At 39.7% G+C, this 12,435-nt stretch overlaps 1 protein-coding gene across 2 annotated transcripts in view; it reads left to right on the plus strand.

Annotated features, from left to right (window-relative positions):
- Positions 1 to 11,819, plus strand: part of PDXK (pyridoxal kinase) — a 107,017-nt gene extending 95,198 nt beyond the window's left edge. The window contains exons 10-11 of one of the 2 annotated variants that reach the window (XM_056797101.1): positions 5,094 to 5,160; positions 8,166 to 11,819. In XM_056797101.1, the coding sequence (XP_056653079.1) occupies positions 5,094 to 5,160; positions 8,166 to 8,278 (180 nt within the window). In that variant the 3' untranslated portion in view covers positions 8,279 to 11,819. The remainder of the gene's footprint in view (positions 1 to 5,093; positions 5,161 to 8,165) is intronic. The other variant, XM_056797102.1, reaches the window with a different exon arrangement.
- The last annotated feature ends 616 nt before the right edge of the window (positions 11,820 to 12,435 follow it).

The raw sequence follows: 12,435 nt of genomic DNA on the forward strand, positions 1-12,435 counted from the left end.
TGGAACACGTGGGAGAGAAAGAAAATAAGGTAGAGAATGCAAAGCCAAGAGGGGAGAAGATTCCAAGAGAAGGAAAGGTTCCAAGAGAAAAATCACCGGGTTATCTTCTGTTTTTATTACAGCGTGGCTTAGTAGGTACTCCCAAGCAAATACGTAGCAATGCATAGACAATTCAGATTGGATGGCAATGTAAAAGTGACACCTTTTGGGCATGTTGGGTGTGTCTACTTCGCACCAAATGTTAATGAATCTGCCTTGCGCAAGGGCAGCATGGCTAGGTCAAGAGTATCCGCCCACAGATATCAGCGGTATGACCTTGTGTCTGAGGACACAGTAACCATACAATCATTTATATTTCTTAGATGTGAATATGCTTGGAATGCTACAGGGGCTGAGAGTAAATTACTTAGTGCTTAGGCTAGATATCTTACCCCATCCTCTCTGATTTTCTTACTTTGCTCTTTCTATATTTTATAAATAAATTGTAAATAAATCTCTTTGGAATAAATTAAATTCCTGGTGACCCTATTTTAAATATTATACAGTCCAACCTTTTTATATAATTAACCCTTTTTTCCCCCTAATAACCCTTAACAGCCTGGTGATCCAGGTAGGAGTTTGATTAATCTATTAATTTTCTGTTCCTCATCAATAATAAGTAAAAGGGTAGAAGTGTAACCATGGTGCTAGATATCATGGTACAGGTAGTGAAGGAGGAGGTTCCACTCTATCTCAAACAACTCCCACTACTGGGGAACTTTACTGAGATGTTACATCTCATAATTTTAGATTGTCTCCAGTTGTTACCATTTCTGGGATTATTCATTCTGTCAGGATTGTCAGGATAACAACTTTATCAAATATATAGTCTAATTCTAGACAAGGAAATAGTTGAAAGATAGCTTAATGGGGACTAGAGTTGCATACCTTGAAGATTGAATCTCTCAAATGGCCAAAACTATTTTTCAACAGAATGAAACTATCCCTAATTTTACTCAACCTGCCTCTCCTACTTTTTCCACTTCTTCCACCAAGGTAGCTAACGCAAAACCCCAAAAGAAAGAAGATAGAAACGTACTCCCCTTAAGAGAAGCACCAACTGTTAATCCCCCAAAACAGCTAGTTAATATTAGATATCAAAGACCATTTACCCCCTCAGGATATTAAGGGATTTAAGAGGAGCACCCCTTATTTTGAGGAGGACCCCATAGCTGTTATAAAAAAGCTGGAAACTATATGCCAACCTGGACTGATTTTGAGCATTTGCTAGATGAATTGTTAACAAAAGGGAGAAAGAATACGGATATAAGGCTTACTAATGAGGCTTGGGGAATGGCCTCAGCAGGACCCTTAATGGGATTTTAATGATGAGGCAGACTACACTAGATTGTATTAAGCTAGGGAGGCAGTACTTCCAGAGGTCCATCCAGCGGCCTCTCTGAGGACCCAGGGTTGTCTGCCCATATGTGATGTCACTGTCGGATAAATGAGGTGAGGTACACCGTGCATTCAGCCCTCGTACACAGGCATCACACACAGTGCTCTGTCATGGTATCATGATATGTTTATTATATAGGTTTTTGGTGTACACACTCATAATCAATTCTCTATGTATGTGACATTCTACAGTTTGATTGGATATTATCAAATCACCTAAACAACACTCTTGTGATGTTTCTACAACAAAGAGTGATCATTTACTAGATTTCTACAACACTCTGTGATAGATATGATTAATGTGAATAAAACCATTTGTAGGTTAGTACGTACCCCTTGACCTGCTGAGAGGATCATTGTGCTTTTGGTCAGCTTTCAGTATCGTATACATCATAATTGCTTGGGAGATGAACAACAAAACATATTCGTATCTAGGTGTGAGGACTTTAGGCAGACCAATTTTGGGGTTTTCCTCAATTTACAAGTTCTGTTTTTCTTGTGTTACTTTGAGATGCCTAATGATGCAGCTTGGCTTCTGTCCCAATAAATTTAGGACAAGATTCATTATGTTGTGGGCCTTGGAGCATATCTTGTGCTTGAGAAAGGAGGGGTCATGGGCAATAGTCGTTGAGCTTTTATTCTGTAATTGCAATCTTTTGGGGGTAATAACCTAGGGGGCTTAAAGTAGGGTATATATTTATTGATCCTATAAGTATTTGCTCTCATGTTATTTCTCTCGTATTGGGGAGAGAATAATAATCATAACAAGTCCTCTAGTGGGGAAAACTTGGGGAAAGAAGTCACAAAGGGGGATCATGAGGGGGCCCTCATTCTAGGGTCTGCTTTGCTGACCTTCCTTGGACTGTGACCTTGTCCAACGGTTGGAATATGATGGCCTCTGGCAAGTACTTAACTCAATGAGAGCATGTTCTGACAGATCAGATACCTGGACAATACTTGAAAAATTAAAATAAGATAGGAGAAAATCCTTCACAGTTCATAGACTAATTTATAGAACTTGGGGGTGGGGGAATGGGGGGAGATATATAGACCTGAATTTGACCAGAGAAAGGGATATATGACAATTGAGAAGGCAGTTTAAAATCAGTTATCCTAAACTGGATGAATGTGGATCTTGATGAATTAAGGAGAGTGGCAGGATATGTGTATAATGGGCATGAAAGGAAAGATGATGATAGTGATTTAGTGGATGCATTAAGAAGGGAGATAAAAAAATATTAAAGGGAAAACTTGAAAAAAAAGATACAAATTACGAGGTAGCTATGGCTTTTGTGTGAGAATATACAAACCAAAGGCCAATGTATTACTTATGTGGAAAAGGGGGACACTTAATGAAAAATTGTAGATTCTGGAATCAAATATTCAATAATTTTAGAAATAATGGTGGAAACTTTAGGAACAACTATTTTAGAAATAATAACAATTATGGGAATGATAGAACCAATAATCAAAATGAAGCAAATGATATGTTACAATATATCCAAAATGGGGCATATCCACGTAATAGCCAAAATATAAATCCTCTTCAACGAGAGGAATCTCAGAGAAGTGAACATGAACTTTTATGAAGATTTGAGAGGAGAGAAAGGACTCTGGAATCAAAGATTGAAACATTTGATTTTCCAGACATAGATATAATTTCCCAGTCATCTCAGTCCATTCTCCCCCAGATAGAAATGCACCACATGTGACACTGAAAATAGGAAATACATTATATGATTGTCTTCTAGATTCTGGGGCATCAAGATCTGTGCTAATGAGTACACTTGATTCCAGTTGTAATTCTGTTGGCTCTATTAATGATGTTGGGGTGTCTGGAACACCTTTGGAAGTTCAAAAGCTTTCACCATGAATGGTGTCTGTGGGATCTTTTTCCATGGAACATTTGTTCCTTCTAATGCCTAACTCCCCTATGAATTTATTGGGGAGAGATCTTTTGTGTAAATTAAGAGCCATGATACTATGTATTCAAAATGGTAATAATAGCAGAAGAATCTCTAAATTTGTTCTCTGTACTCTTTCTAGATAGGAGATGGATAAAACTCCAACCTTTAAAATACCAACAGATATACCTGAATCATTCTTGGCTACATACTCCTACCGATGTAGACATAATGAAATTAGCTGTTCTGGTTCAAATTAGAACAAAAGGTGGTCCACCTCCTCAATATCCATTATCAAAAGAAGCAATCAAGGGAATTACCCCAGTGATAAATTCTTTAATCAAACAGAAAATAATAATCTCCTACAAATCAGAATACAATACACCTATCTTGCCTATTAAAAAACTGAAATTAGACAAAAATGGAAAACCTGTTTATCAGTTTGTTCAAGATTTCTGGGTTATTAATAATCATAACATCAAAAGATACCCTGTTGTTCTAAGTCCATCAAATATTATTTCCTCCATTCCTATCACCACTAAATATTTCATAGTAATAGATTTGTGTTCTGCCTTTTTTCTTTTTCTTTTTTTTTCATTTTGAAATTTTTATTTAGTCAATTTAGAACATTTTTCCTTGGTTACAAGAATCATATTCTTTCCCTCCCCTCCCCCATCCCTTCCCATAGCTGCCACACAATTCCACTGAGTTTTACATGTGTCTTTGATCAAAACCCATTTCCATGTTGTTGATGTTTGCACTAGGATGGTCATTTTAGAGTCTACATCCCCAATCATATCCCCCTCGACCCATGTAATCAATCAGTTGTTTTTCTTCTGTGTTTCTACTCCCACAGTTTTTCCTCTGAATGTGAATAGTGTTCTTTTTCGTAAATCCCTCCAAGTTGTTCTGGATCACTGCTCATTACATTCGATTGTACCACAGTGTATCAGTCTCTGTGTACAATGTTCTCCTGGTTCTGCTCCTCTCACTCTGCATCACTTCCTGGAGGTCATTCCAGATCACATGGAATTCCTTCACTTTATTACTCCTTTGAGCACAATAGTATTCCATCACCAACATATACCAGAATTTGTTCAGCCATTCCCCAATGGAAGGGCATCCCCTCATTTCCCAATTCTTTGCCACCACAAAGAGCACGGCAATGAATATTTTTGTACGAGTATTTTTCCTTATCTCTTTGAGGTACAAACACAGTAGTGGTATGGCTGGGTCAATAGACAAGCATTCTTTTAAAGCCTTTTCTCAGATTTCCAAATTACCCTCCAGAATGGTTGGACCAATTCACAACTCCACCAGCAATGAATGAATGTCCCCACTCTGCCACATCCCCTCCAGCTTTTATCACTTTCCTTTGCTGTCATGTTAGCCAAGCTGCTAGGTGTGAGATGGTACCTCAGAGTTGTTTTAATTTGCATTTCTCTAACCAGAAGGGATTTAGAACACTTTTTCATGTGCAAAGCAAAAATTTTTTAAGAAGTTCAGGGGTAAGTTATGGCCTCTCTTGTTTTTAGACATATTGTTCTTTATTTATCTGTCGTCTTCAATTATAGTGTGAGAGAAATGTAATTTTATACACTATGCTAGACCCAATTGCCATCTCCATGGTGTCTTATTTTCATTAACTACTAAAACTTTCCACATTAGTCTTTAAATATTATATAAAATGTTTATGGGGACACAGAAGGAATTGTGTATGGAATTCAATTGTTTTTTCTCTTTTTATTACAGGTAGCATGTGAAAAGACTGTGTCAGCCATGCACCATGTTCTTCAGAGGACTATTAAAAGTGCTAATGGTAGTCTCTTCTAGAGAACAATTTAATTTTTCTTCACATAACCCCATAACAATTTACAATTCTTTATAGTTGTATAACATTGGCTTCCTAGAATTCAAGCCCCATTAAAGCAACTCATACTATCCATGCCTTCAATACACTGTTCCTGATGAGGCAGCACAACTAAGACCCAAACACAAGGTCCCTCCAGCTCTACGTAGAGCAAGTGAACTCCTTCCCTTAGTGGCCTTCCCCACCAAAACCCTCAGCAGAGACTGGGACGCCATTATGGCCCTGGTGAGGATCCCCTAAGATCCTGACTGGTGGTACCCCTCCTGGTTGGTACCCTGGTGAGGATCCCCTAAGATACCCTGACTGGTGGTACCCTGGTGAGGATCCCCTAAGATACCCTGACTGGTGGTACCCTGGTGAAGATCCCCTAAGATACCCTGACTGGTGGTACCCCTCCTGGTGGTACCCTGGTGAGTACCCTGGTGGTACCCTGGTGAAGATCCCCTAAGATCCCCTGACTGGTGGTACCCCTCCCCTTCCAAGTCACAGTAACTCGGGCAGTCCTCTAAGCCAAATAGCCTCATTTCAAAAGAACCTTCCCTCTGACCTTAAGGGCACTGCCAGGGAAATCGTCAATGGTTTGTTCTTAGGTATTGCTGCCAATTATACTTCATCAACACAGAGAGACATTTTAAAACCAGATTTTATTATATGTTTAGAGCACAGACTCAGAGTTCTTCATTAAAGGTCTTCATTCATTTTTGAGGACTAGATGAAGCTTTTCATAAGGCATGTATAGCTTCCTTCCCTTCCTCCTTTCTTTCTCCTTCTGTCTTAGAATTGATAATAAGTATTGGTTTCAAGGCAGAAGAGCCAAGGCAATAGGGGCTAAGTGACTTGCCCAGGATCACACCTCTAGGGAGTGTCTGAGTCCCATCTGCACCTGGGACCTCCTGTCTCTAAGGTCCCCTGAGCTATCTAGGGAACCCTAAATTTACATTTCAAGGATAAACTTGTAAAATTTGTAGCAGGCTTAATGGAGAGGAATGAGATTTACATGTCAAGAGATAACTGAAAAAGGAAAAAAAAATCATACCAGATTAAGTTGTACAATTAATTAAAATCGATAGGGGAGGTCCAGTATTTACAATAACCAAGTAACTATTGGAACAATTCCTTTTCCCGATCTAGTTTCTCATGTCTGTTGAAATAATCAAGTCTCAGATCATTTAATATATCATAAGGAAAATCTCAACTAATTATGTAATTTTCCTTTCATGTAAAAATGACCCTATTGGTCACGGTCAAATGAAAAGCTGTGATGATAAGATTAATCACCACAATCTGGATACAAAGACTTGAGTGCCTGAGAAGGATCCTTATTCCCACAGTTCTGGATGTCCTGAAGCAAGTTTACTAACACCTCCAGAGGCTGATAATCATCTCCTCCACCCCTTGTTTCACAAGCTACACCCAAAGGGTGGCAGCTCGGCAGCTAGCTTGACCTCAAACTACACCAGCAGGATAAATGGGGGCTTCCTCCTCCTCCCAGTAACAAGGCTTCCCATCTACCCCTCTCCAGATACCGGAGTTGTGCTTCTGGCCATCCCATCGCCCAAGCTCCCTTCCATCTACACCACCATTCCCCAACTTCAGCAATTAATCTAACCTTGTAGTCTTTGCAGACAGGCTCCGCCAACCGTGCCAGATAGTATGTATAGCTCAGACAAGTCCAGAGATTGAGGTTCTGAGTTAAAGGACAAGGAAGCACTTAGAGATCACAAGCTGTAAGAGATCCTTTTGAAAATAAATTCAAATCATAGACAATTTCCCAGGGTTTCCATGTTCCCCAGAGCAGTTGGCAACATTAGGAAGTCATCCCCATGTAACCGCTAAAATTAAGGTAGACTGAGCATTTATATTATTTATATTGTGTGAATTTACCAATAAATAGTATCTCAGTTTTCCCAGCAAAGCTAGATCCCAAATGAGGGGTGCAATAGTATTATGTCTTTTAAAAAAGTATATCCTGTAATTTTAAATTTTAAAATACTAAAATATTAAAATGCTGCCATTATCAGGGGCAGCTGGGTGGCTCAAGGGACTGAGAGCCAAACCCAGAGATGGGAGGTCCTGGATTCAAATCTGACCTCAGACACTTCCCAGCTGTGTGACCCTGGGCAAGTCCCTTAACACCCATTGCCTAGCGCTGACCACTCTTCTGCATTAGAACCAATACACAGGATTGATTCTAAGACAAAAGATAAGAGGTTTGTTTGGGGTTTTTTTAATGCCATTATCTGAGCCCAGTGAGTTGTAATCTAATATTTTTTCTGGTGGAGGGTCTTGCCTCCATGTTGATGGATGATCAGGGTGGTGGTTGATGAAGGTTGGAGGGGCAACGGCAGTTTCTTAAAATGAGACAATAACGAAGTTTGCTATATTAATTAACTTCCTTTCACTTGAATACTTAAGAATCCAATGTAAGGTGAATGAAAAAACCTTAAATGTTGTGAGAATTACCAAAGTGTGACCCAGAGACATGATGTGAACACGTGTTGTTGGAAAAACGGTACTGATAGATGTCCCGAGGCAGGTTCACCACTAACCTTCGATTTGTAAAAACCTATCTGTGAAATGAAGTAAAACATAGTAAGCCCACTTAAGACAAAACTGTACGTTGGGTCTGTTTTTAAAAGACTCTGCTGGAATCTTCCAAGGCTAGACTTTTATGCCTCACGGGAACAGGGAGACCAAAGCAGCCATTCAAGCCATCATTTCCCTGGCTTGCCAGAGCCTAAGAATGTCCTCTCAGCCCTTTACAGGGCTCCAGCATCTCCATAAAGCAGTTGCCTCTGCCTCCACGTTAGTCTTTAGTAGTAATCTGACTATTGGTGTCCCTCCTCTTCTCCCTGAGGTAGTTTCCTTCCTTCCTTCCTTTCTTCAGCAATAAGAATTTATTTTTCTTTACTGCTTCACTTCCTTTCAGTTAACATTGCCATTTGTTCTTTTAGCACAATCTGGAAAAGAGAAGAAACCCAGTCCAGCCCAACTGGAACTGAAAATGGTCCAAAGCAAAATGGATATAGAGAATCCGGAGATAATTGTGAAAGCCACTGTGTTATAGAGGATGTGATCCTGTCACCAGTCACGCACAATTTATTGATGTCTTTGTTTCCCATCCTGTGAAAAATGTAATAATGTCTGCCTGAAAGATGTGACTTAAACTTCATTTTTCTCTCTCACAAAATAGTATCAAGTATCAGCAGATTTTTTTGTGAAAATACGTGGTAGTTCTATTTGGATTTTATTTCCTCGCCCAGAGGGAGAGCGGCTTTCCCCTTCGGTTCACTCAGTATGTGTACTGTCCTGGACGATATCACAGAATGCCTCCCTCAAACATCCTCCGCGTCCAGATTTGTCCATGGAATTAGTCTGGAGAGCGAGTCCTGGGAGACCGGAATTCCTTGGGGAAAGGAAGGCAGCGTACGATAGCATCGCTTTGTCATTGGCAGTGCCAATGGAGCTGGCTACCTGCTATTTCCAGACCTGAGCAATTAACGGTCCTGTGGATCCATTCTGTTTTTTAAAAGTTCTGATAATATAGTCGATTAAAATGTGTTTCTTTCAAAGGCAGAAGCCAAAGCCTTAGGGTGGCAGTTTTGTGCTATTCTAATAATGGCCCCTCATCCTTTCCTTTTTCGGAATAAAAGCAAATCTTTCTCTGAAATTTCTGGTGACTGCAGATAGTTCTCCAAGACCAAGAGGAAAGGAGCCATCTACAGTTAGACGAGGGCCCATCGAGTAGCTGCCTACCCACAATACCCATGCCATTGCCATCTCTTTGTCAGGACATGAAATCAGATCTTCTTCCTAAGCAAGAGAGAATTTGTAGTGTCTGATTGTTAATCATGAGCATCTTTATCAGGAATCTAATGATCTAAGAACGTAGGGCACCGATGGGCGTAGCAAGAACATCGAGGATTGAAATATTTCCTTTGTAGTTTTTCCCTGGAAAACTGGTTCTTCTTTACTTATAGGAATCTTTCATAGTATGATGTCAAGTACTCCGTGATGTCAGCACTTAGCCACAAGTCTCTGTTGTACTTTCTGCTGTGATTCCATTGGAGATGGGGAGGGAGGGAAGATGAGTTTTATCCTCCTTGCTACATTCCTGTCAAAGGATCTCAAAACCAGAGTCCTCAAAGCCAACTGCCACATCTTCCCTGAGGCAAAGGTCTCTTCTCAAAGCCAGTAGCAGAACTTCAGCAGCTTGTTCTTCCATCCCCAGAGCTCCTGCCTTCTTGGTTGGGATCCTATCTAGGGAGCTCCTAGAAAGAAGCCCCGCTCTCCCTCCTCCTGTCCCCTGAGAAGGACGACTCATCTGCTTGTCTTGCCTTAGTGTAGAAGGGAGTATAAGATAGTGGCAGAGACGAGAATGAGTACGTGACACCTTTGACTGATACCATCTGCTTAGCTTTCACCCCTACTTACTGTAAATCACTCATCTCTCCACGTGTCCGTGGAGGGATCTTGGTAGAATTTATGGCTGAATCTTGTCACTTGACTTCTAGAGAAACTGTGTAGGGTGTAATGGAGTAGGGACGTGCAACCAAGCTAACATCAACAGCCTCGGTGTTAGTGTGGGAGTATTCTGATAAGTGATGTTTCAGAATGTGGCTATTGACAAAAGGAGAGCCAATTCTTTTCCCTTCACATCATCTCATCTCCCATAAATAAAATTACTGTAAGTTATGCTAGCAAAGCAGAGCTTTGTAGCTCACTGTGGTTATGAACTGCATTTTTTATCTTTTGTCTTCCAAAAATACAATTTTATTTCTAACTACAATTAAAACTAAGAGAAGTCGGGGTTCATTCTTAAGCTAGCTATACCATTTCACTTTATAATTTTACATTCGTTTTTTAATCTATTAGTTCTTTAAAGGCTGAATCTGCTGATGAATGTCAGTTAAACATATAAACTATTATAGATCATATCTTTGGCCTCTTGGCCACTGAAGTCATTACTATCACTGTTCCTATATCATGTTGACAGTCCATTTTTTTTTTTACATCAAGTCCACAGATATATAGAAAATAAACAATGTTTCCTGGCACTCTGAGGATGTTTTATCAAATCAGAGCTAAAGAAAACTATGGTGATGTCACTTCAAGATGAAAAGATTCCAACATTCTGGCACAGAAGTCCCAGAGAAATTAGAACAGAAGAGGAATGTCTAAAATCGGTGTGAACTTTAAAGTGTCCTTTACAAAGTGTCACCAGATTGGAATCAAAGCAAGATAGGAATACATCAGAAAATTCAAGGCATTGTTTTTAACCTTAGAGACTGGGTTTAGGGTAGAAAGGAGGATATAGCGATCCAAAACTGAAAATATGATGGATAGAGTAACATTTGAAAGGGTAGGAATATTTTCCTGTCTGTAATTTGAAATTGTGTTTACTGTTTTGACTTTTTTAAAAATGCAAATCTTGGTTCAACAAACACAGTTCATTTTAAATGGTTTTGAGTATTATTTAAATGGTAAAAGTGAGTATTGGATTAGGCTCTGCTCATTTAGTGTCTTGTCTCAGAACAACCAGAAACATTTTACCAAGCGCCTCCTGTAAATTCCCCTGGGGTTGAAATTATGGTGTTTTCAGAAATCATCTGAAATCCCCTCACTTTGTGATTCATTTGTCCTTGGAAACAGGACCTTAAATAGTTTTCAAGGCCAAAGACTTTGTGCCAAAAGTAGTCCCTGTGCCATGTACATATACCTACGTATATGGTTTTAAGATCCTATATATACATACCTGTGTGTGTGTGTGTGTAATTTAAAAGTACAGTTTGACAGCAGAGATCTACGACATCAATATCATTATGGTTCCCATCAAAAGCAAGCTTGTATTCATGTATCTTCATTGCTTCCTTGACTATCCCCATTGATTTAAAGGAATTTTTTTCATCCTGAAGATGACAAAAGTCACTGTGTGAATTCTAAATCATTTAGGCGTGGAGCACGTCCCTGATCACTTCTGATCTGTCAAGGAGTTGTCTATCAGTAGAAACACCAGCGATCCCCGGTCTGATTTCATAGCAGTGTGAGAATCGGCATCTGATGGGTAACAAGGGATCGCAGTCTGTGAGGGATGTGTGGGGGCAGAATGACTTGTTAATATTAGTGCATCCGAACCGTTTCTCAGTGCATTGTGAACTTCAAGTGTCATGTAAAGGCCAGCTATTACTGATGATGTTTTTCAGTCCTTTTCTCTGTTAAGATGTCACTAAAGAACAGCTTTACAGAAGGATGCAAAACTACAGTTCATTTTTATTAGCTTGTTGGAATTCATTCTCTGGTACTACTGCGGTGATTGTAATGGTCTGCTTTAATTTACGTCGCTAGATTTTTATGAAATGATTCTGTGTTTATTATACTATTCATAACAAAATTGTTAGAGCCTATTTTTAAATACATTGTTGGCAATTTCAGCAGACGAAGCCAGTATTGGTTTAATTGCACTGATACGCGAGTTAGTTTTAATTAAAGTTATTCGTGTTGGGTGAAATAGGCGGTGGGAAAGCCTACATTGTGATTCCAGAAGTGCCCTGATGTAATATAATGATAATAATAATAATACATGATTATAATAAATATATATATATTTATTTGTGTGTGTAGGTTTGTTCTAGGAGATTTGTTATTGAAAGAAAAATTCCCCCTCCAGTAAAGTCTTTTGATGCTTTGTGCTAAAGCATTTGATTGCAAATTTCTGGGCTGAGGATCCAGACTTTTTTTTATTTTGACTCTTAACAGAATGGAACGTTGGGCTGCATCTCTATTTTGATTTTTTTTAACTCAGAAAACTTCAGTTGAATGTGAAGTTGAATACAAAGAATGTAAGACACACGAACTTTATCCATTTGGGATTGTCTAAGCCACCCAGACTAAGGCGGTGCACCTTTTAGAAAGCCCGACAGTCTACTAAAGGGAGCCATCCTGTAGTCAGTATACTCCGGGTCACTCCCTCAGAGCCTGGCTGGCTCTAGCTTCCCCCTCAGTGTTCTAGAGGAGGCCTTGAAAGCAATTGGGGGGGTCTCTCCTCTAACGCTATCGAGTCCCTCTTGGCTGTTTGCTCCCCACAGTGAGTTAACCAGCGAGTATCGTCTCAATTCTGTCGACCCACTTAACATGGGTTCATTTTTACCAAGAGATGTTCAGCTCAAACATCTCCAAAAACAAACACCCCCACCCTCCCCCCCAGCATCCTGGAAATGCCCTCCC

This window comes from Monodelphis domestica, chromosome 4 (assembly GCF_027887165.1).
Source record: "Monodelphis domestica isolate mMonDom1 chromosome 4, mMonDom1.pri, whole genome shotgun sequence".
NCBI lineage: Eukaryota > Metazoa > Chordata > Mammalia > Didelphimorphia > Didelphidae > Monodelphis > Monodelphis domestica.